The 25,073-nt window shown below is 44.0% G+C and overlaps 1 protein-coding gene across 3 annotated transcripts; it reads right to left on the bottom strand.

The window, feature by feature from the left end:
* Nucleotides 1-8,611: 8,611 nt before the first annotated feature.
* On the bottom strand, nt 8,612-24,829 carry SETD9 (SET domain containing 9). Of its 3 annotated transcripts, none has more exons than XM_054032023.1 (7): nt 24,739-24,829; nt 21,354-21,423; nt 19,642-20,006; nt 18,257-18,380; nt 17,000-17,115; nt 15,693-15,798; nt 8,612-8,973 (listed from the first exon to the last, which is right to left on the bottom strand). In XM_054032023.1, exons 3-7 carry the CDS (start codon nt 19,889-19,891, stop codon nt 8,886-8,888), a joined length of 684 nt encoding a protein of 227 aa, XP_053887998.1. In that variant the 5' UTR covers nt 19,892-20,006; nt 21,354-21,423; nt 24,739-24,829; the 3' UTR covers nt 8,612-8,885. The 3 variants fall into 3 exon arrangements, with proteins under 3 accessions (XP_053887998.1, XP_053887996.1, XP_053887997.1); XM_054032021.1 differs by having other exon boundaries at nt 24,691-24,781; XM_054032022.1 differs by lacking the exon at nt 24,739-24,829 and adding an exon at nt 24,383-24,473.
* Between the last annotated feature and the right edge of the window lie 244 nt (nt 24,830-25,073).

The raw sequence follows: 25,073 nt of genomic DNA on the forward strand, positions 1-25,073 counted from the left end.
TTTTCTTTTGTAAAATTGCTTTCATGCATCTGCAACACATTATTTATCACTTAGAATATCTCTTAATGTGTGAATGTTTTTTAAGATGTGTAGGACACTCACTTTGATAGTATGGCAATGTCTGATCTAGTTACTATATAGGGAAGAGAGATTCTTTGGACGTCTGTTGTAACAGAAAGGCAAAAACAGTGTTAGGTTTCACTTTATCTACTCACTGTGGCGTTGGAACAGCACGTTTTGGAGTATTCAATAGTGGTATCAATAAAATAGCACTTCTCAACTGCAGACCATTTTAAGAAGCCTTACCTTCTCCTTGTGGGGAATGGGAATGAGTCCTATGTACAGTATATGGAAACTAAGTCGGAGCTAAAGTGACTTGCCCAAAACCATATGAGGGTTAAACCAAATTAGAATTTTTAATTCTTGGCTTCCAGTGGTCAGACCATGCCTTCTCTTAAGCAAGTGTGTTTGAGCCATTAATTTGCAACTGAATGTCTTTAATATCTTTGAGATGATCAAATCTAGGAGTAACACCATGATGCTGAACTTAATGTTGCTATGCTCAGCATTACAGCACCTAACCTCTAGGTAGCCTGCTGCCTGGTGGAATCCTCAAGCCCAAGGTTGAGTGCCAGGCTCCCCACACACTGCATGGGGAGAGCTAAGTGCCTAAGGTCTTGGCTACACTTGAGAGTTACAGCGCAATAAAGCCACCCACAGCACTGTAACTCACTCCCCATCCACACTGGCAAGGCACGTACAGCACTGTATCTCCGTGGCTACAGTGCTGCTTGTACTCCACCTCCCCGAGAGGAATAGAGAGTATTGCGCTGCCGCTGCAGCGCCAGTGTGGCCGCCCAATGCGCTCTGATTGGCCTCCAGAAGTATTCGGCAGTATCCCACAATGCCTGTTCTAGCCACTCTGCTCATCAGTTCGAACTCTATTGCCCTGGCCTCAGGTGACTAACGGTCAGACCCGCCCTTTATATTCCCCAGGAATTTTAAAAATCCCCTTCCTGTTTGCTCACCAGGTGTGGAGTGCTATCAGTGAATCTTTCCAGGTGACCATGCCTCCACGTGCAAAACGAGCTCCAGCATGGAGCAATGGCGAGTTGCTGGACCTCATCAGTGTTTGGGGGTAGGAAGCTGTCCAGTCCCAGCTGCGCTCCAGCCAGAGGAATTACGATACCTTCGGGCAGATATCAAGGGCCATGATGGAAAGGGGCCATGACCGGGACGCCCTGCACTGCAGGATTAAAGTGAAGGAGCTGCGGAATGTCTACCACAAAGCCCACGAGGCAAACTGCCGCTCCGGTGCTCCCCCTCAATCTGCCGATTCTACAAAGAGCTGGACACGATACTTGGGGGATGACCCCACCTCCACTCCGAGCACCACCATGGACACTTCACAGCAGGGGGAGGAGGAGGAAAGCGGGAGTGAGGGTGCTGGGGTGGAGGTAGACACCCCGGAATCCCTGGAGGCATGCAGCCAGGAGCTCTTCTCAAGCCAGGAGGAAGGTAGCCAGTTGCAGCGGCCGGTACTTGGTGGAGGACAAACAGAAGAGCAGGTTCCCGGTAAGCAGCTTTTATTTTCGGAAAGGAAATTTTTCGGGAGAGGAGGGTTAGGGCTGCATACATGTCTAGATGCGGAATAGTGCATTGATGTATCTATCACATTGTGGTAATCTGCCTCGGTAATCTCTTCGAAAGTCTCATCCAGAAAGTGGGCAATGTGCTTGTGCAGGTTTATTGGGAGAGCCACCGTGGTCCTTGTCCCAGTCAGGCTAATGTTTCCGCGCCACTGTGGTGCGAGGGGCGGGGGGACCATTGCTGCACACAGGCAAGCTGCATATGGGCCAGGGCGGAAGCCGGATTGCAGTAGAAGACCCTCCCTTGCTTCCTAGGTCACCCTCAGCAGCGAGATATCTTCCAGGATAAACTCTTGTGGAAAATGTTGGGACTGTGTTCAATGTAGGTGCCCCCTGCAGCTGTTGGCTCTCCCCAGGGCACAGAAACCCAGAAGACAGTACAGCCTTGAAACAATCAGTCCCCCTTACTCACCAGTTTGGGGCTCCCGTGGGTTATGTGCGCTCTCTTTGGGACAGGAAAATTATGCTATTGTGTAGACTGTGTGCGCCCTCCTTAAGTGCAGGGGAATCATTACTCTGGTATAAACAATGCTGCCTCTGTTAAGTATTGCATTTTGCCTTTACAGATGCAACTTTGAGATCTCAGCCGTCCATGTTATCACCGGCTGAGAGACTGCAAAAACTCCGGAAGAGACCGCGAAAATGCAAAGAAGACGTGATGCATCAGTCTCTTACAGAGAATCAAAAAGCGCAGGAGTAGAGGGAGAGTAAAAGCAGGATCCGCAAGGAAAATGCAGCGCACCGGAAGCAAAGCACGGAGCAGCTGATAAGCATCATGGGGCGCCAAGCGGACTCTATCCAGGCGCTTGTAGGCATGCAGGCAGACCACTACCACGCCCGCCCGCCCCTGCAGTCCTTGTCCCAAAACTTTCCCTTGTGCCCCCATGTCACCTCCAACCCACTTTCCCCAATATCCGGGTTCTTACCACCACCAGCTGCCTCCAACACCTGTATCTTAACCAACCAGCCCTGAGAACTACGACCCTTACCTTCTGCACTCAACCCCCATCACTGTGCAGTATAGCCATCCTGAAGTGCAGTACTTATTACACAGCACTCCAGACAGGACATATGCAAATCTGTGATTGTACCGTTCCCCACCCCACCCCCTTGCCCTTTCTGATTCCCAAAAAGTTGTGTTTCTTTCAATAAATGAATTTTCTTTTCAATAAATGGATTTTTTGGCTTTGAAAACATTCTTTATTATTGCATAAAGAAAAAGATACCTTAGCCTAGGAAAGAAACGGGCACTGCAAATCAGCTTAGCAAACACAGATTCCTACTAACATTGTAACCACTACACTTCACTCCTGATGCTGTTTTCGGCCAAGTCCAGCTTCCCATACAGAGATCGCCAGCGCCCCTTTAAATGGCCCAAAGCACACTCCACAGTCATTTGGCACCGGCTCAGCCTGTAGTTGAACCATTCCTTGCTGCTGTCAAGGCTCCCTGTGTAGGGTTTCATGAGCCACGGCGTTAACGGGTAAGTGGGGTCTCCAAGGATCACAATGGACATTTCGACTTCCCCTACTGTGATCTTCCACTCTGGGAAAAAAGTACCGGCTTGCAGCTTCCTGAACAGGCCCGTGTTCCAAAAGATGCATGCGTCATGCACCTTTCTGGGCCAGCCTGCGTTAATGTCAATGAAACACCCACAGTGATCCACAAGTGCCTGGAGAACCATAGAGAAATACCCCTTCCGATTAATGTACTCGGATGCTAGGTGGGGTGGTGCCAGAATAGGAATATGCATCCCAGCTATCGCCCCTCCACAGTTAGGGAAACCCATTTGTGCAAAGCCATCCACAATGTCCTGCACGTTACCCAGCGTCATGGTTCTTCTTAGCAGGATGCGATTAATGGCCCTGCAAACTTGCATCAACACGATTCCAACGGTTGACTTTCCCACTCCAAATTGGTTCGCGACTGATCGGTAGCTGTCTGGCTAGCTTCCAGACTGCAATAGCCACCCGCTTCTCCACCGGCAGGGCAGCTCTCAATCTCGTGTCCTTGCGCTGCAGGGGGGGGGGCGAGCTCCTCACACAGTCCCATGAAAATGGCTTTTCTCATCCGGAAGTTCTGCAGCCACTGCTCATCATCCCAGACTTGCATGACGATGTGATCCCACCACTCAGTGCTTGTTTCCTGAGCCCCAAAGCGGCATTCCAAGGTGCTGAGCATGTCCATGAATGCCACAATCAATTTCATGTCGTACGCATTACGCGACTCGCTATCGTCGGACTCCTCACTGTCACTTTGGATCTTAAGGAATAGCTCAACTGCCAAACTGTGATGTGCTGGCGAGACTCGTCAGCATACTCCTCAGCAGTTCGGGCTCCATTTCCCACAGACCGAAATGGAACACAGATCGCGCTGCACAGAAACCGTTGGAAGATGGCGCCAAATGTGGACAGAAACACAGGGATTGCTGGGATGCAAAGCGATGTATCACGGGGCGTTGGGACAGAACCCAGAATGCCCCGCACCCCTCGCCCCCTTCCCACAACCCACGGTGCCAGAATGGGAAGAGGTGCTCTGTGGGATAGCTGCCCATAATGCACCACTCCCAATGCCGCTGGAAGTGCCGCAAATGTGGCCACGCCAGTGCGCTTGCAGCTGCCAGTGTGGACAGACTGCAGCGCTTTCCCTACTCAGCTGTACGAAGACAGGTTTAACTCACAGCGCTGTACAGCTGCAAGTGTAGCCATACCCGAAGAAAAGGATCCTTAGAAGGTAGCAAGCTCAGCAGGGAGCAGCCTACAGTAGCCGGAAGTGAAAAGCAGAGGAAAGGTGGGGAGAGGAGAGTGGCTTAGGCACCTGACTGGTGTACCTCACTGATAGGCCAGAGAGAGGTGCCTCCCTCCATTCAGGATTCTCAGGCATCCATCTTCAGCTGGAGTAAGGCACATAAGGCATGTCACCTGCCTAGGTAGTCCATGCCCTAGCAGCTGAAAGCTCCCTTCCCCTTGCTCATATTTAATAACTTTCTCACACTCTCCCTATTTTTCCCTGTGTTCCTGGCTATCGTTTGAGAGTGCTGGGTTCTGCTCCCCCCACCCCAACCTCTTGGAAGCCTGCAGCAGCATCCAACAGATACCAGGTCCTAGACTTGCTCAGAGTAAATCTACAGGATCAGGCCTGGCTGGCAAGATAGACCCTGCTTGGTGTGAGAATGTCACTGTTGGACCTCTGGGACTTTGGCATATGCGAGGGCTCTGAGCAGCTCGTTAACTGCGGGATGGCATCAGTGTTTAAGCAGCTTTGTGAATGCCAACTGGCAGAAACATATGACCTGTGGTGTTAGGTAGCAGCTGAGTGGTAGTTTTGAGAATGTCTGAGGCTAAATAGTAGATCTAGGTGCCTTAAGAGTTAGGGCACTAGAGTACCTTTGAGGATCTGAGTCTCTGCTTCCCCTCACGGGCATGCTTATGATAGTTTCTCAGTGGCAGCTTTTTCTAATAAACACCCACAGCTTGCCAAACCAGCCCCTAGTTGCTGCATTTGCAGTCAGGGAAGCCATCAGCCCACACAGTTTAGCTTCTGATCAGGCCTTGCCCTGCAGCTCATTACTTTAAGGGGTGGAGTCTACTGTTTCCAGTTATCGCACTACACCAAGTGACTTAATTATCCCTCCTTTTAGCCTGAAAGAGGGTCCATCAGAGGAAATGTAAGTGCAGCTGCTTCCTAAACTTACTGTTGGATGGATGAAAAGAGGATCTTTTTGCTTTGCCCCCTTTGACTCTTATGCTGGTCTGGTCTGAAAGAATAGAGGACTTCCTCTTTCAGTTGCTTCCATTCTTTTATGTAAGCTGAATAAATGAGTAGACACTACACATTCTTTTGTATATTGCTATATAATTTCTGAGACAGTAATTACAAAACTAAGCAACTAGACTACACAACTCCCTGATGGAATGAGTTATACTGTAAAGGTTGAATGAGAAACCACTATTTAGAGTATGCAAGACCCTTTGTTGCTAAGAATCAAGCTAATATCTATTTTAACCACAAACTTAAATACCAATCAGGGTGCATACAATTAATTATGCTTACAGCGATCAGAAACCAAGCAGGATACACCTAGAAATGGAAAGGCAGTAATAAAGGAATTAAGAGGAAGTGAAGTGTTATAAGAAACAACGGTCAAAACTAAAATTATAGCTGCATATTTGATGTGTCCAAAAAGCATCCCATAAGAATCAAAATGGAAGACTTGTAAAGAAATAAAATTGGTTGTAAAGTTTGCCAGACTCTTTCCCCTAGGTTACCACCCAATTTGTAATCTATCACATATCAAATCTTACTTCTTAAATCAGATCTAACACAGCAATCACTTCAGGTCTGTCTTCAACAGGAAGTGCATCTATATGACAGACAATTATGGCAGAGTAGATACATTTTATTATTGTATAACAAATTCTGCTCAGGATATGGAAAAGATTTTAACTAGTCAAATTGATGTTCCTAATTAAGATTTTGGAATGTCATTGAAAGGTCAATTACTCACACTGCCTTGGAAGTATTAGATCTTTGTATGGGTAATTTGAAACTAAGTGCTTAAAGAATTTCTAAAGAATTGTATTTACTCAATGTAATTCATGATGCTTGTTAGGCATTGGTCCTAAATATATTATTTGTATCCTGGCACTAATACATCATTTTTATTTGTGTGTTAGGAGCTGACTAACAGCCTGCTATTTGGGAAGAGGACCTTACTGAACAAGGATGAGTAATTTAAAATGGTCTTACATTTTTAGTCTTTGCACTACTTATCCTTTCCCTACACTACTAGTAATGTACAAGGATTTAGAATTAATTAGCACAAGAATGCTCCAATTTTTGAGGGACTTCCAATTAAAATTAACCAGTCATCTTCACAGATTATACATCCAACAGAGAAATTGTTTATTGTATTATTCATAGATTCCAAAACCCAAAGAAAATATGGTGATCATCTAGTCTGACGTCCTGTATAACACAGCCTAAGAACATCCCCAAAATAATTCTTAGAGCAGATCTTTTAGAAAAACATCCCTTCTTGCTTTAAAAATTGTCAGTGATGGAGAATTCTCCAACAATCCTTGGTAAATTGTTCCAATGGTTAATTAGTCTATCAAAAATGTACACCTTATGTCCATTCTGAATTTGTATAGCTTCAACTTCCAGCCATTGGATTATGTTTTTAGAAATCTGATTTGTTGTCATGCTGGTAATTAAGTTACTAACAATTCTACATTATCTTCTCATCTACTCCATTAGCCTTTAAACAGCAGCATTTACTGAAACAATGATTAAGATTTTATAAAATAAGGGCCTGTTTCCTTTGTGTAGCTAAGTAACAGAAAGCTAAATGCACAAGTTTTATGATTGTCATTTCGTGTCCTCCCACTTTATTGCATTGTTCTTGTATCTTTCTCCATCCCCTCATGTCTGCTTAACCTCAATACCACCACCAGCACCTGCCCAGCTTCTCACCACCTTGATTTACCTCCTGGGTGTGTCTGGTAGCTCACAGCTGTATCTTGCTGCTGGTTCTGCTCTCCTAAGCATAGTTTTTGGTTCTCTCCTGCTACCAGCAGGGAGATATTTGCTGCCACTGCCAGATCTAGTCCAGGTTCTTATGAGGCCTCTTGCTTCCTCTTACATAGAAGCAGGCCATAAGAAGGCTCATTTTCAGCAGCATTAACAAGGAGCCGCCAGCCCCATGTGTTCTGCTCACACTCTGCAGAATGCAGCTGAGGACCTGCAATCCTAAATTACCTTATAACATTCAGAGCGAGTAGTGCTGGAATAAGGAAGCCATTCTGAGTAAAACACCAGTAAATGTGACCTCCATAGTTTTAAGATAAGAAATTATCATTTGAAGTATACTCAACACTATTACCATACAAGTAGGATTATGACAATTAATGGCTTTGGGTTGCACTGATGCTTGGAGATTAAACATAGATAAGACCTAGTTCTTCTAAAATGCCAAGACTAGTAATTTCCATATGGCTGTAAACTTCACTTTGTGCCAAACACACAAGAAGATACAATAGCCAGAGAGTCTGAGAGCTGCACTGTCTTCTTGGGGGTGAAAGAGAAGGCACTGGTTACTGTCCTTGCATCCAGGCTCTTCTGCAGAGGTCAACCAGCTCTGTTGCTTGCTCTGATCTCTTGAGGAGATGGCCTTGCACTTAGCAATCTTCTGCTAAAACTAGGCCCCTCTAAAGCAATTCATGATTCAGTCTCAGATGAGGTGAGAAGAACAAATGGCAAAGAAGGGAAGCGGGTTCCAGGTTGGCCCCTGAAGAGGAGACTGGACACTGGTGAGAATAGCAGACCACTCTGCTTCCTGTTTAACATTAGCACTGTGAAGGGAAATGGCATGTACTGGAACCAGGGCTGTGTTCTGACCCTACCCACAAAACAAAACGGGAGGTAGGCTTGCAGCTTTGGAATAAAGGCATTGGGGGAAATCATACATTGCTTCACCAGACCTAAAGGCTGAAACATTCTCTAGAGTTTATGAAAATAAAATTTTCAAATCATGCTTCAAAGAAATTGTGTTGGGGAATGATCACGTTAGCAAAAATATTAGACACTTGCTTTCAAAAAGACACTTCACTGGCATAAGTTTAGTTAAACTGTAGTTCAAAATAGTCTTTCAAAACACCATGTGAAACGGCACACCTCAGAAATGTGTAGGGAAAGCTACTGCTATAAAAAAAAGGGGCAGTAAGAGTGGAACTTATTTTTCAAATGTAATGTTCCATTAATATGATCTAATTGCACCTGCAATTATGAAGAAGTGTGGTGTGCGGAGGATCCCCTTAGAAACACAATTGAAGCAGACACACTTTACTGAAAGGAGATGTTTTGTATAAATTATGTCCATTATAGCAAGAACAGCAGAATGGGTTAGAGGTTTAAAATGGATCACAGTGATGTGCATAGAGACAAAACAGAAGATGAAATAGCATACTCAGAAACTAGATTTTAATTTAATGAGCTATTGTGCAGTTAGCTGAAAACCAATTAAACTAGCAGTATCATTAGCATCGGTAAACTTAATGATGTAAACAGCTGCAAACCTCCACAACTGTATCAAAATTGAAATAATATTTACATGAAAATACAGCTTTGTAGCCCATTTTTAATTGGAAAGCACAGCTCTCCATTACACAGATGCCAAGTGTACACACAATAAATATCTTAATGGCAAAGAATTCTTTAATCCATGGTTTCACTGATTCAGTTGACAATGGTGTAGTAATTAGAAAAAAGCTCTTCTCCTTGCTTAATCTCTCTGAGAGCGACAAGAACCACACACCTCAAGGGGCTGCAAAACAAGAGAAGTAAAAAGGGGCATTTCACAATTTTTTAAACTGATCATGGCAAGATGCTAAGACTGGTTATGGCTATATTAATTCTAGTTCACACCGAAGAACTGGAAGTCCTTTGTTACGGTATAAATATAGCTGTCAAATGATAGGCTATACTCATGTCCAATTTCAATCTTTAACCAAAGAAAAGCACAGAAAACATTTACATGTAAATACTGTTACAAAGTAGACAGGCTGTATACACAAACAAAAGACTTTGTCATGATGTGAGGAAAAGATACTAAAGCAGACGGCAGGGGCTATGGCAACGATGATCAAGCACAAGGGCATTGTTCTACACACACCTACCACCAATTGCAGATAAACCTACACTCAGGCAAGCCACCCCTGGAGAGGAGACCAGTCAGCTGAAGTCCTTGTCCTACCAGGTCATATGACTAGAGTGGTAGCTTTCCCACAAACCTTAGTTTACGGATCAAAAGCTGCTGTTGTGTTTAACATCGTGTCAGCTGGACATGGTGAACCCTAGGCTGAATCACAACTAGCTGGCACAATATTAAATGTGAGAGTCCTGTCTATGCTAAGTGCCAAGTAGTATTACTGTCATGTACGCTATCTCAACTCTTCAAGGGCTGTAAACAGGGGAGTGGGAGTTCTGTTGGAGGAGAAGGTATGTGTAGCTATTTGTATGTGTATGTGTAGAGGCTGGTAGGGGCAGTGTGCTGCGAGAGAAGCTGAGTCCTGATTAGGGGGCGGGGCTTCTCTGACTAGGGGTCCTATAAAGGTAGTCAGGCAGCGGCCCAGATGCCAGCAAACAGGGGAGTTTGCAAGGGAAGGGAAGGAAGGGGGGGGAAGAGACTAAGAGGCAGGCAGAGGAACAGACAGGCTAGTGAAGGGAGTGTGCAGTGTTCTGGCAGTGTTTTGGTGCTCGTGGGGGGTTTGTTTTGGTTTGTGTTTCCCAGACTACCAGGACTTAGGTGAGAAGGCTATGACAGATACAGAGGCAGCAGTGATAGTGACCCAAGCAGTGGAAGACACAATGAAGATGACTGAATGTGGAAGCTGCGGCATGTACATGATCCTGGAAGGGGTACCTGAAAAGAGTTTTGTCTTCATGAAGTGCCGCTTGATAGAGCTGATGGAAGAAAAGATCCGAGGATTGGAGATGCAGGTGGAAACTCTGAGTTTAGAAAGGGGTTCGAGCAAATGATGGAGCAAAGACATGAGGAGGCTGAAGGGAAAAGCTCAGACTTGCAGATGGAAGCAGGACCAAAGAACTCTTAGGGGAGACTGCTAGGTGAGGAAAGTGAATAGTGGAAGCATGTGACTAAGAGAACCAGGCAGAGGTAAAGACAGGCTAGGTGAAGGAGAAACAGAGCTCAGGAACAGGTCTGAAGACCTGAAAAATGAAGAAGGGGTTCAGCAGGTCATCGCTGAAGGTGAGAGGGCAAGGAAGAAGAGAAGAGCAGCTAGCCCTATAGGAAGAGGGAAAGAGTCAATGGAGATAACACCAAATATGAGCCCCAGGAGGATATGGGATGGGTTGCGGAGGATTGCAAGGGAGAATAGGAATCAAGAGGACTTGCAGCCACAGGGAACAGGGGATAGACTGGAGAATCGCACCATCACTAGGAAAAGGCAGGTCTACGTGATTGGGGACTCCTTACTGAGAAGGATAGACAGGCCTGTAACCAAAGCTGATCCGGAGAACAGAAGGGTGTGCTGTCTGCCGGGTGCTAAGATACGGGATGTGGACCTGAGGTTGAAGAGGATTCTAATGGAAGCGGGAAAGAATCCACTGCTTGTCCTTCATGTGGGAACAAATGATACAGCTAGATTCTTGCTGGAACATATCAAGGGAGATTATGCCAGGCTGGGGAAGATGGTTAAGGAAATTGAGGCTCAGGTGATCTTCAGTGGGATTCTGCCTGTTCCTAGAAAAGGGCAACAAAGGTGTGACAAGATTATGACCATCAACAAGTGGCTCAGGCAGTGGTGCTATAAGGAGGGCTTTGTGATGTATGGCCACTGGGAGGCCAGAGAACTGAGGACTATTGTCTCGGGATGGACTTCACCTGAGTAGGGAGGGAAATAGATTTCTAGGTTGGAGGCTGGCACAACTAATTAAGAGAACTTTAAACTAGGAATTTGAGGGAGATGGTTGGGCGATCTCCAGGTAATCTCCACGCCAGATTTTAACATTGAGAGGGAAGAAAACGAAGTAAGAAAGGATACAGCCGTGGGAAGGAGAATGGACATAAGGAGGAAGGGTAGTGTAGATACCAGTCTAATAGTGATACTGGTGGTAGAATGTCTGTGCCTAATCGGGTAAAGAATGTGAGCAAAGCCAAACAAACAACAAAAATTAAGATGTTTGTAGACCAATGCGAGGAGCCTAAGTAACAAAATGGGGGAACCAGAGTTACTGGTGCAGAAAGTGAAACCAGATGATACAGGGATAACCGAAACATGGTGGAATAATAGTCATGACTGGAGTACAGGTATTGAAGGGTATGTGCCGTTTAGGAAAGACAGAAATAAAAGCAAAGGTGGTGTAGCAGCATTGTATATCAATGATGAGGTAGACTGTAAAGAAATACGAAGTGATGGAATGGATAGGACAGAGTCTGTCTGGGCAAAAATCATATTGGGGAAGAAAGCTACTAGAGCCTCCCCTGGAATAGTCCTTGGGGTGTGCTATAGACTACTGGGATCTGATTTAGATATGGATAGAGACCCCATTAATGAAGTAAATACTAATGGGAATTGTGTGATCATGGGAGACTCTAACTTCCCAGATACAGACTGGAGGACAAGTGCTAGTAATAACAGGGCTCAGATTTTCCTGGATGTGATAGCTGATGGATTCCTTCACCAAGTAGTTGCTGAACCAACAAGAGGGGATGCCATTTTAGATTTGATTTTGGTGAGAACCTCATAGAAGAAATGGTTGTAGGGGACAACCTTGGTTCGAGTGATCATGAGCTAATTCAGTTTAAACTAAATGGAAGGATAAACAAAAATAGATCTGTGACTAGGATTTTTGATTTCAAAAGGGCTAACTTTAAAAAATTAAGGAAATTAGTTAGAGAAGTGGATTGGACTCAAGAACTTGTGGATCTAAAGGCAGAGGCAGCCTGGAATTACTTCAAGTCAAGGTTGCAGAAACTATTAGAAGCCTGCATCCCAAGAAAGGGGAAAAAATTCATAGGCTGGAATTGTAGACCAAGCTGGATAAGCAAGCATCTCAGAGAAAAAGCAGAAAGCCTACAAGGAGTGGAAGATGGGAGGGGTCAGCAAGGAAACCTACCTTATTGAGGTCAGAACATGTAGGGATAAAATGAGAAAGGCCAAATGCCATGTAGAGTTAGACCTTGCAAAGGGAATTAAAACCAATAATAAAAGATTCTATAGCCATATAAATAAGAAAACGAAGAAAGAAGTGGGACCGCTAGACACTGAGGATGGAGTGGAGGTTAAGGATAATCTAGGCATGGCCCAATATCTAAACAAATACTTTGCCTCAGTCTTTAATGAGAATATTAGGAATAATGGTAGGATGACAAATGGGAATGAGGATATGGAGGTAGATATTACCACATCCAAGGTAGAAGCCAAACTCGAACAGCTTAATGGGACTAAATCGGGGGGGGGGGGCAGATAATTTTCATCCAAGAATATTAAAGGAACTGGCACATGAAATTCCAAGCTCATTATCAAGAATTTTTAATGAATCTGTAAACTCAGGGGTTGTACCGTATGACTGGATAAGTGCTAACATAGTCCCTATTTTTAAGAAAGGAAAAAAAGTGATCCGGGTAACTACAGGCCTGTTAATTTGACATCTATAGTATGCAAGGTCTTGGAAAGAATTTTGAAGGAGAAAGTAGTTGACAGTGAGGTCAATGGTAATTGGGACAAAATACAACATGGTTTTACAAAAGGTAGATCGTGCCAAACCAACCTGATCTTCTTCTTTGAGAAGGTAACAGATCTTTTAAACAAAGGAAACGCAGTGGATCTAATTTATCTCAATTTCAGTAAGGCATTTGATACCGTTCCACATAGGGAATTATTAGCTAAATTGGAAAAGATGGGGATCAATATGAAAACTGAAAGGTGGATAATGAAATGGTTAAAGGCGAGACTACAACCGGTCATACTGAAAGGTGAACTGTTAGGCTAGATGGAGGTTACTAGTGGAGTTTCTCAGGGATCGGTTTTGGGACCAATCTTATTTAGTCTTTTTATTACTGACCTTGGCACAAAATGTGCAAATAAAGTTTGCGGAGGACACGAAACTGGGAGGTATTGCCAATACAGAGAAGGACCGGGATATCATACAGGAAGATCTGGATGACCTTGTAAACTGGAGTAATAGTAATAGGATGAAATTTAATAGTGAAAAGTGCAAGGTCATGCATTTAGGAATTAATAACAAGAATTTTTGTTATAAGCTGGGGACTCATCATTTAGAAGTAACAGAGGAGGAGAAGGACCTCGGAGTACTGGTTGATCACAGGAGGACTATGAGTCACCAATGTGACATGGCTGGAAAAAAAGCTAATGCGGTCTTGGGATGCATCAGGCGAGGTATTTCCAGTAGAGATAAGGAGGTATTAGTACCGTTATACAAGGCACTGGTAAGACCTCATCCGGAATACTGTGTGCAGTTCTGGTCTCCCATGTTTAAGAAGGATGAATTAAACTGGAACAGGTACAGAGAAGGGCTACTAGGATGAGCCAAGGAATGGAAAACCTGTCTTGTGAAAGGAGACTCAAAGAGCTCGGCTTCTTTAGCCTAACCAAAAGAAGGCTGAGGGGAGATAGGACTGCTCTCTATAAATATATCAGAGGGATAAATACCAGGGAGGGAGAGGAATTATTTAAGCTCAGTACCAATGTGGACACAAGAACAAATGGATATAAACTGGCCATCAGGAAGGTTAGACTTGAAATTAGACGAAGGTTTCTAACCATCAGAGGAGTGAAGTTCTGGAACAGCCTTCCAAGGGGAGCAGTGGGGGCAAAAGACATATCTGGCTTCAAGACTAAGCTTGATAAGTTTATGGAGGGGATGGTATAATGGAATAGCCTAATTTTGGCAATTAATTGATCTTTGACTATTAGCGGTAAATATGCCTAATGGCCGGTGATGGGGTAGTATCTGAGTTACTACAGAGAATTCTTTCCTGGGTGTTTGGCTGGTGAGTCTTGCCCACATGCTCAGGGTTTAGCTGATCACCATATTTGGGGTCAGGAAGGAATTTTCCTCCAGGGTAGATTGGCAGAGGCCCTGGGTTTTTTTAGTCTTCCTCTACAGTGTGGGGCAGGGGTCACTTGCTGGAGAATTCTCTGCACCTTGAAGTCTTTAAACCACGATTTGAGGACTTCAATAGCTCAGACATAGGTTAAGGGTTTGATACAGGAGTGGGTGGGTGAGATTCTGTGGCCTGTGTTGTGCAGGAGGTCAGATTAGATGATCATTATGGTCCTTTCTGACCTTAAAGTCTATGATATAGGATGAGATTTTAAAAGTCACAGAAGGAATCTGGATTTAAAATTAATAGGAATTGGGCAGTCAAATCTCTGCTGTAATTTCCAACTGTAGATGAGCCCTAAGCAGGTAAATGTAAGGTAGGTTGGGTCTGTTTATGGTGAATTTCCACACTTGTCAAATATTTGGGTTTCTTGTAGGTTCTTAACTTTGGGGACAAAAAGCCAAGAAATTCAACTACAGTCTTTATTTACCCTTAAGTTACTGATACATATTCTCAGCTTCAATTTTGCCTTAACTAAGTCTTTTGTCTGAGATTAGTGATAAGTCTCTTCCGTGATATTGCCAACCACTCTCTCCCCACAAAAACCAGCATTCTGAAATAGCTCCAGAACCCCATGAAAAGTTTTAGCTGATCCACCTACAACTTTAAATTCAAGAATATATTTAAGTCTGAAGAAGGTGATAGGTTCTCCAATCTCTAAAATCAAGAAGCACTTGAGCCACTTGACCAGATTAGCAACTAACTGCATTCAAAACCAGAATTGATGCTGGAATCTGTTCAGGTTTTCAGCCTGCTATGAATTCTCTCAGATTTCAAAAAATGAATGTTCCCAGATTCTTTGTAAAGAATAAATTTACAAGATCTCAGTTCATAGCCAGGATTTTGTGACTATTCAGCTACAGATCAATTGCCCTTTCTATCACAGTCTTTATTTTGCCAGAGTTTGTAACTCTAGTCGTTTCAAATTGCATCTGCCTGAATATAAAGATATTGTGGATTTCCTCTAGTAAACTCATACGCTTGCGCTCTTATCTAGAGTGAATTGGAAGAGAGGGATATTAAGAGGATGATGCTAACTAAATATCACCTACTTTAAAAGGGATATAAGCTGATAAGGAATATTGCCCAAATTTTAAATTTACATTTGAATTAAAGTTAAAGGCGCTCCTGTGATTGTCTACAATACAATCAAAAATATAACTATTGTTTCAGTGGAATTCACAAATTGTTCCTTGGCAGCTCTAGTAGTAGCTAAACAAAATTCATCCCCAGAGCTACACTGATAAGTGCAGGTATAAAAGAGGTTCCCTTATAAATGCTAACTCTTTCTTAACAGGGCTGTGTTTTTGTGTAGCTCACCTCAGCAGGGATGAACTTTGTTCACTGACTAATTTGGCTTTTTGAATGCTATGAAAACATATACGTGTACTTACATAGGCATGTCATGGCTGTAGGTGATGTTTGGAAGATACTGTTTCAGTTCTACTGGAAAATATTCAGGCACATCAAACTCCTGATAACAGACGTTGGCTGCCTTGTCTGGGGGGAGGTGGAGGGAAGGGGGAAAAAAGAAATTCTTATACAGGACTGAAATTGGTATGCAGTTTATATATGTAAATGCAAAGTATTCTTCTGAAAAAAGTACTAGCTGTGCTCATTATGAGTGAAATCCACCCCTGTGGTGAGAGCCAGCACAAGACCTATGCACCGCATAAGCTCCATTTAAACCCTATTTTGAGAGCTTAAGTGGTGCGTAGGCCTTGTGTTGGCCCCCTGAGCAGGGGTCAAGTTCAGCCTAATTTAACTAAATAGCAGTTCTTGTTATCCATTGGACCACCAGGGTGCCCAGCTTGCATAGTTCAGAATGGAGCTTACAGCATCAATAATACCTAGTTCTATCTTTAGGACCATTCACGCCTTAGCCTCTCTGGTCAGGATGCCTACATTGGTGGCACTTGTGTAGTGGTTTATTTATGATGTGGATACCTATTCCTGGGCAATGCACTGAGATCCCCACTCATTTCACAGGCAGAGTCTGTGGGGACCATGAAACACTTCCTATCTCACAACCAATCCCATGAGCGATCCAGTTATATATTTTGTATTGAGGAAGGGCATTAGGGTAAGTTGCCCCACTCTCTGTATCCCACAGTGTAGTCATATTAATTAACAAAGAGGTTGCTGGACTCATCTGTTGCATATAGATTTGAGACTTCCTTAATCAAAAAACCCTTTTATAGTCAGGAAGTGAAATGTGATGTAAAAAAGCTTTCATTCAAAAATGTTTACCATGCATTGGGATTGCCAAATTAATTTTCAGACAAATTACGTAATAACAACATTATGCAATAAGAGGTTCTCCAACTTTTCCATTCTGTGGACCACTTCATAAGAGGGACCAGTCATGGATTTCCTTTCCCCTACAGTCCAAGTTTACTGCTTTTGTTTTCAAAATGTTGAATTCTGCAGACTAGCAGGACAGGACCACTAGGCATTAGCAGACCCTACAAACATTAGATTTTCAAAGCTGCCCTTGCAGATTTGGATACCCAATTCCCATTAATGATTGGAAATTTCAGCCTGAGAACCTCTGCTACACCAAGTGTGTTTGGGCCTCTTTGAAAAGGTCACTGCTGGATGGAGTACCATTCTTTATCAATTACAGTGCTCCACCCCCAACAAAAATCATTTCCACATTTAAAGTCAGCTTGGAGACTAGGAACTCTACCTTCCAACTTACTGTGTGAACAGTTGTTAACATACTGCCCTATTGCCAGTGGATTTTGCACAGCAGGTGTGAGCCAAGTGATGTCACTCATTTGAAAAGGACCAAGTTGATCCCTCTTGCTGCATGATCTGAAAGGAGTCACAATATTAACTAGAAATATAGGTTTATTTTCTTGATGTTTCTTTTGACCATTATTTCAGCTTCTGGAAATACACACAAGTTAACTTAGGTTACATTTCCCCAACAGCATTTGACTGATTCATTAGAGTATAAAATCGGCATTCAGACAATAGATTATTCAAAAGAGGCTGATCCTTTAAAAAGAGAATATTAAACAATATAGCTGTGTTATGCAGGAAGTCAAACTAGATTATCACAGAAGTCCCTTCCAGCTTTGGAATATATGGTTTCTATCAAAACCCCAAGGACTAAATAAAACAATCTACCGGAGAAGCTGAAAAGAGGGCATTCTTACAATAAGCAAAAAATACCCCCAAACACACCATCTTTAAAGAAATATCATTACATTTAATTTCCCTTTTGGGCTGCGTGGAGAAGGGCCACTACAAGGTAAGCCTCAGTCTTGTTCCCAGAACCCAAACTAGATACAAGGGGACTGTCCTTTCAGGTTGTTTCCTGGTCGTTATTGTTAATTCTATTTTGGATGTGTGACGTTTACATTCTGCACAATGTTGCTGTAAATTGAATTTCCCTGGAAACTAAAATTTGGTAAAGTGCATGTTAGCCCCTAGGCTACTCCAAGTACAGACTTACTCTTCTGCAGTCCAGCTTTATTCGATGCTTTTTAAAGGCAAGTTAGGGCTAGATAATATGCCCCTTGGTACCACAGAGTTCATGCTCCGTGATATGGAAAGATTTTCTTTTCTTTCCCTCAACCAGATTTAATTAGAAACCTGAAAATATACTTTTACAACTTTATATGGAATCAGACCTAGATTTAAGCATATTTTCCTTATAAAAAAATCACAGCTATTTAAGCATCAGTTTTCAGCAAAGTGGGTCTGGACAAATGTACAGACTGACACACGACGTGATATTAATATATCACAGCCAATAGCTTCCAGCCTCATTACAAGAGAGCAGACTGACTGCACTGCAACTTATATTACAATACATGATACTTATTTTATTTGGTAAGTCAGATAAATCCAAATACTTTTGGTTTCAGATAACAATGTGATTAGATAACTATAATACCTTTCAATACGGGAACTGATTTTTGTTCTCCTATTTCTTTTGATTGCTTACCTGTACACCGCTTTTGATAATCCTTTATCATTCCCATCAATAAGTACACCATCTATGCATCTAAAAATAAATGGATTGCCAATGGACTGGAAAAAGATGGGCTCATACTTTTGATATACTGTACCTGTTGTAAGACAGACATGGATATTTTAGAAGGCAATAAATAAAAGTGTCAAAATGGGGTTAGTAGTCATGATCCAGCCTCCCAGACAGAGGCCAAAGGTGGCAGAGGGATAAGATTATTCTTTCCTCAGTTTATAAACTGCTATTAATAATTTTGAAAGGACAGAACTGCACTGGTCTGATGTTTCCCCAGTCCAGCAGTTGCCCTCTCATGGTACATCTGTGCTACCATCTTAGAGCTTAGAAGTGCTCTATCGTCTCTCTAGGTCAGGACCATAAACCAACTGAGACACAGAATAGGTGTAGCCCATGCATACTCCACTCTGCCCTGCTCCCCTTCCCTGTATCTCCACTGGGGGGAGCAGTTGGCTACAGAACTGGCTATACCACTTTATACTAGGTGAGAACTCAACTACAGCAGGGTAATTCTCAGCTACCCAGCTAAGTCCAGATTCTACCATCAGAGAAGCACAAATGGTCCCAACAAGAGATGAAAATTTAGGCTGATGTTCCTAACTGCCAACTCAAACTCATCCTGGGGTTTGATTATCGATTTCTGCCTCTTACATCACCAATCACAATAAATATTCTGCATTAAGAATTTAACTGGTGATTGTGTTGATGTTCACAGCAGAACAGAATTCAGCTTGCTCTCAGACAGCTGTACTGGCTCTGAAGTGCTAACAGAATTAAAAATGTTGTTAAGCAAAGTAAGCTAATGACACTCCAAGAGACAAGGAGTCGGAGCAAAGTAAGAAGTCCCATTTTTCCCCTATTCTGGTCTTGTACATTCTACTTTCATTCTTAATTTTATAAATCTTTGTGCTGTGAAAATTTTCTATATTGCCCACTGATAGCGATAGAGAGATTAATAGACTCAATCCTGCAAACACTTATGCATATGAACAACTTTATGAACATGAGCTGGTTCATTGAATTACATGGGATTGCTCACATGCATAAAATTACTCATGTGCATTAGTGCTTACAGAAATCAGGGACAAATTTTCTATCAATTCAAACCAGATCTTGGGTACTCTGAACATGAAATATCTTTTTTTCTTGTCACCAAAAGCTCTCCAAATCAGTTTACACGTGGAAAAACCTTTACAAATATTAACCTGTGATTTTTGGCAAGGTATCAAAGTTAAAATGCTAAAAAAGTTAAAATTGAGATACCAATTCAGTCATGCAATCAGTACCCACGTAGTTAGAAATCATATTTAACTTATTTGGAAAAATGACAAAAAGTGTTTCATTACCAGGGTACATAGATACAACGGCCCCTTTTGGCACAAAACCTTTGGTAACAAAGACTCCTGTTCCAGCAGAAATCAGTGAACTCCGATCTCGAGTAATACTGAACCCTAATGTATTAAACAGAACTTCTTCCGGATTAAAGATATTTTGACTTTGATGGTTGTAACCAGTTGTTTTTGATCTCTTATACTGAATAGTCAGTAATTTCAGATATTCGGATTTAACTTCTGGAAGTAAGGCAAGGAAGTCCATTTGTCTACTAAAGTTATTTACGAACAGAGCTTTAAAGATTTTCAGCAGTGTTTCAAGGACATCTTCATCAGAGATAATTTTGTCTTTGGACTTTTCTGGTACGTATCGGATGGTCCTGTGGCAGAAGAGAAAAAATATTCTAGCATCAAGTTTTCCTATAAGAACTGACAGTTAGAAATTGTATGGCAACAAAAAGCACTTGATTGCTTTTACGTTACATGGCTGAAACAAGCAATACAAAAGGATATTCTTTCATGCATATGCAACCTTGAATTGTACATGCATTTTTGAAAATGCAGGCCGATGGCCGATGCAAGCTTTGAATCTTAATGATATCTCATTACAATACATTGCTCATTATACCTGTGCTAAGTGGTGAAGAAAGTAACAGTTGCTATGCAGATTAAACAGTGTGCTGATTAGTGAGGCTCTAATATATATTTCTTAGAACAACATTCAATTAGTTAATATAAAGTAATTTTACTATTAAAAAGAGGCCCGATTGATCTTGTAGAATTGAAAAAGAAATATTACTCATCTGGCTACTTTTGTGCATTGGTTATAGCATTGTTAAAAAGACTGGTTTAAATTTTGATGCAAACGATGGTTAAAATTTCCAAAAATACCTGAATTACAAAGGAGCCTAAGTCCCATTTTCTAAAGAGACATAGGTGCTTAGGAGCCTTAATCTCATTGAAAGTCAGTGAGAAAGTTAGGTTCCTAAGGGTGATATTCAAAAGAAGGACTTAGGCTGAGCATTTGCAGTACCTAGTGGCCCCCGCTGCCAAGTGGGATTCATAGCCCTGAGCGAGGTGACCGGGCTCCCTATACAATGCATGGGGACAGGTAGGCACCTAAGAAGGAATTAACAGAAACCACTGTGCTAAATGGGGAGCCACCCAAACGAGCCAGTAAGAAAAACTATGGGGAGAGGTATGGCCTACGGCCAGCCTCTCAAAGGGAGTTAGATGTCTACCGTTATGTCCATACTACACAGCTTTTAGCAACATGGCTGTGTCGCCACAGCCGTGTCGCTACAAGTCGCGCAGTGTAGCCGCTGTTGGTTGGCTCTTCTGCCGACAACACGCTGTTCACACTGGCACTTGTTGCGGCAAAACTTTTGTCTTTTGGAGGTGGGGAGGTTAACACCTCTGAAAGACAAAAGTTTTGTTGTTCAATTGCCTGTGTAGACATAGCCTAACTCTGGGCTAAAGGGAGGCTCCTCTCTCCACTCGGGATTCACAGCCATGAACCTTCTCCTCGAGTCAGGTGTCTAAACCAGATAAGCCCTTTGTCACAAAAAAACATGGAAACTTCAGTGCCTACAGGGTTAGGCCACAGCTGAGGGTGTTTCTGAGGATCTAAATTTTGGATTTAGGAGCCTAAAGTGGCAGAGGACACTAAAGTCCACCTTGTGAATCTCACCTTAGGTGCCTAAGTCACTTTTGAAAATGGGACTTACCTGTCTAAGTCACTTGGACACTTCTGAAAATTTTTGATGTCTCATTCTCATCTAGTCCCACCTGAAATGGCTGTTAAGAAAGAATTTTAGAGCATAAATAAAACCCAAGAACAACAATTTCCAAACTTTTTCAGCTACTAGGTTGAACACTTAAAATTGATGACACAAAAACTCTTGATTTCGTAGTTACTTTTTGACTTTTCTTTTACAAAGGTGTGAGAATAGCAAGATTAGAATCTACAATCTTAGGCCTTGGCTACACTTACCAGGTAGTACGACGGCTGGAAATCGAAGTTCTGGGTTCGACTTATCGCGTCTAGTCTGGACGCGATAAGTCGAACCCGGAAGTGCTCGCCGTCGACTGCGGTACTCCAGCTCGGCGAGAGGAGTACCGCGGAGTCGACGGGGGAGCCTGCCTGCCGCGTGTGGACCAAGGTAAGTTCGAACTAAGGTACTTCGACTTCAGCTACGTTATTCACGTAGCTGAAGTTGCGTACCTTAGTTCGAATTGGGGGGGGTAGTGTAGACCAAGCCTTACACTTCTAGTTTTCGACTTTATTCAGAATTGGATTCTGTAATATGGTAAGATCAGTAAGACATTGTTATAAAGCTACATTTTCTGCTAAGTTAAGACATCCTGCATAAGTGTACAAGCATACAATAATATAGTGGTTTTCAAACTTTTTTTCTCGCAACCCAGTTGAAGAAAATTGTTGATGCCCCTGACTCAATGGAGCTGGGGATGAGGGGTTTGAGAGGGACTCAGGGCTCGGGCAGAGGTTTGGGGGGTGGGGGTGAGGGCTGCGGCGGGAATGAGGGGTTCTGGGTGTGGGACGGGGCTCGGGGTTGCGTTGCGGGAGGGGGTCAATGGGAGTGTTGAGCCAGGGTTTGGGGCGGGGGCAGCACGTGGAGCCCCGTGGCCCCCTCGCCTAGGAGCCGGACCTGCTGCTGGCCACTTCTGGGGCGCAGAGCGGTGTCAGAACAGGTAGGGGCTAGCCTGCCTTAACTGGGCAGCATTGCGGACAGGACTTTTAACGTCTCGGTTGGTGGTGCTGACCAGAGCCGCCGCAACCCAGTGCCTTCCATTCCGCGACCCAGTACTGGGTCGCAACCCGCACTTTGAAAACCACTGCAATAATAGACAGCCCAGGAATGATTGTAATGACGTGATTCATTAGACGAGCTCTGCTGAGATCATTAAATGACAAGAACTTGGCTTGAGATACTTATTAGTTCCATCAGATAATCAATTTAATGTTGTATTCACTCCAGGGCTTCTGTTGTTCATTACAAAAATTAGAAGACCTATTTGATCATCTAATCCAAACTCCCGCCATTGCAGAATTGTTCCCTACTGTACATTCTCAAATGCTTTCTTCACTCTAGATTTAATTGCTCAAACAAAGCTACCACTTCCCTTGGAAGACTATTCCACAGTTTGATGCTGTACCTCTTTGAAAGTATATTCCTTGATTTTTAAAATGTGTAGGGGACACTGGGAGAAGAGGGTAAGATGTAAGATCTCAGAGCAGCAGACTGAGGTAAATAGCATGTGGCAATATTGGTAATAAACAATGTGATCAAGCAGACAGAAGGAAAAAAGAAAATAACTTTTTAGTGCACTGAACATATGGATCAGGGGACAGATAATTTAGCCATCAGTAAAATCATGTCACGCTCACTATATAAAAAATTAAGACAAGAAACTTTTCAAAACCACCTAAGTGACTTTGAAGGCCAAATCTCATTTTAAAAAATGGATTTGGGCACTTAAGAACCTAAGTCGCATTGAAAAGGAGACAAGGTCCTAAATCACTTAGATACTTTTGAAAATGTTACTCTAAGCTTCCATTTGGATCATCGGGCAGGCATCAAGACTTGGATCTTGTATAGTCCTTAAAACGCAGCTCTACCCTGAAAAGCTAATATGGAAAAAGAAACTTACTAGTTAAGCGTCATGCTCTGTGTGTGAAATCTTGCTCCTATTAAAATCAAAGGAAATTTTGCCACTGTTTTCAATGGGGGCAGGATTTCAGCCTCTGTGTATTCAGCTTTATATGTTACAGAGTAAAATATATTCTTACTACGTTTTATTCCTGTCACCGCTGCAGAACTAAGGGCTTGGCTACACTTGCGAGTTACAGCGCATTAAAGGATCCCGGGGCGCACTAGCTCACTACCCATTCACGCTGGCAAGGCACGTAGAGCCCTCTGACTCCGCGGCTACAGCGCTGCTGGTACTCTACCTCAGTGAGTAGAATAACGTTTGATGCGTCCCCACTGGAGCGCCCCAGAGTCAGTGTGAACAAGGTGTTGCATTACTGTGCTCTGATCAGCCTCCAGAAACGTCCCATAATCCCCTTAAGTCAAGTGGCCACTCTTGTCATTGTTTTGGATATGCCCTTTGACAGCTCCATTTGACAAGCCTGCATGCTTATCTGCTCCGAGACAAAGCAACCATTACTGTGGAATGCTCTGCATGTGAGAGAGAGAGGCGGGGGCTGCAGGGGGGTCTGCTACTGTCTGAACTTACAAGACAGCATACTGACATGCTCTCAGCCCCTCCAAAACCCACTCTCTCTCCCACATACACACAACACACTCCCTGTCACACTCCACTCCCCCTCCCCCTCCCCCCATTTGAAAAGCACATTGCAGCCACTTGCATGCTGGGATAGCTACCACAATGCACTGCTCTCTGTGGCCATTGCAAGAGCAGCTAATGTGGCCACGCCAGTGTGCTGGTAGCTGTCAGTGTGGACAGATTGCAGCGCTTTCCCTACTGCGCTCTTCGAAGGCGGGTTTAACTCAAAGCGCTCTACATCTGCAAGTGTAGCCATGCCCTAAGAAAGCTACAGGAGGGGGAGCTGGAATCTCCGATGCTGACGCCTGCAGTGACATAGGAACTGAGTTCCTATTGCCTTGTCCCCCTGCTTATTATTGGCGACGCTGCCTAGAAGCAATGAAACCAGTTCTTGGGCAGATACCACATTTGCTGGGATGACAAACCAGACTGGATCTGCAAATACCTGAGGTATAAACTCAGAGCCGAGCCGCACTTGCATGATGTCGATTTGGGGGAGGCAAGAGAGAAGCCGATCCCCGCGTTTACCTCCCCACAGCCCGGGCTGGGAATGGGATCTGATGGGATCAGGTGGCGGTCAACAGCAGCCGAGAGGATTAAGGGCCCTCTAGCAGAACCGCTGCGTTTGGGTCGCGCGCTCTGCAGCCCGGGGCCGGTTTGTTTCCACGGCAGGCGGCTTCCCGGGGACAAACTCCCCCCTCACTCGCGGGGCGCTGGGCCTGGCTGGGGCGTGCGGGCCCCCGGCCCCCTCACCTGCGCTTGTGGCGGAGGTGCAGCGCGATCCAGGGCACGAAGCGGTACCTGTAGGACGCCCAGCGCCGCAGCAGGGCTCGCAGCATAGCGGCCCCGCCGGGAAGGGCCGCTCCCTTCCCTGGCGTCCCGCAGGAGTCACGTCCCCAGCGAGCTCTCGCGGCAGCCCCGCGCACAGCCCCCGCTGGCGTCCAGCCGCAGCCCCGGCTCCCAGTGCGGCGGGTGGGTCCCGCAGCGCCCAGGCCACGCTTCCTCCCCCGATCGGGGAGGGGGAGCCGCCAGACTCTCCCCGGAGTTCCCCAGGCTGCCAGCCTTGTGCGCAGGCGTAACTAAAGTCATAGACTGTCGTTGGGAGCCGCGCTGAGTCTATAGTTACTTATAGCCCC

The sequence above is a fragment of the Malaclemys terrapin genome, chromosome 6, assembly GCF_027887155.1.
Source record: "Malaclemys terrapin pileata isolate rMalTer1 chromosome 6, rMalTer1.hap1, whole genome shotgun sequence".
Taxonomy (NCBI): Eukaryota; Metazoa; Chordata; order Testudines; family Emydidae; genus Malaclemys; species Malaclemys terrapin.

Excerpts from the sequence above, each read along its gene's own strand:
- SETD9 (XM_054032023.1), bottom strand. The coding sequence starts at position 19,891 with ATGGACTTCCTTGCCTTACTTCCAGAAGTTAAATCCGAATATCTGAAA. Across the intron at positions 17,116-18,256 it reads TTATCAAAAGCGGTGTACAG|ATCATGCAGCAAGAGGGATC; the intron begins GTAAGCAATCAA and ends GACTCCTTTCAG. Across the intron at positions 8,974-15,692 it reads TACAGCCATGACATGCCTAT|CCCCTTGAGGTGTGTGGTTC; the intron begins GTAAGTACACGT and ends CTTGTTTTGCAG.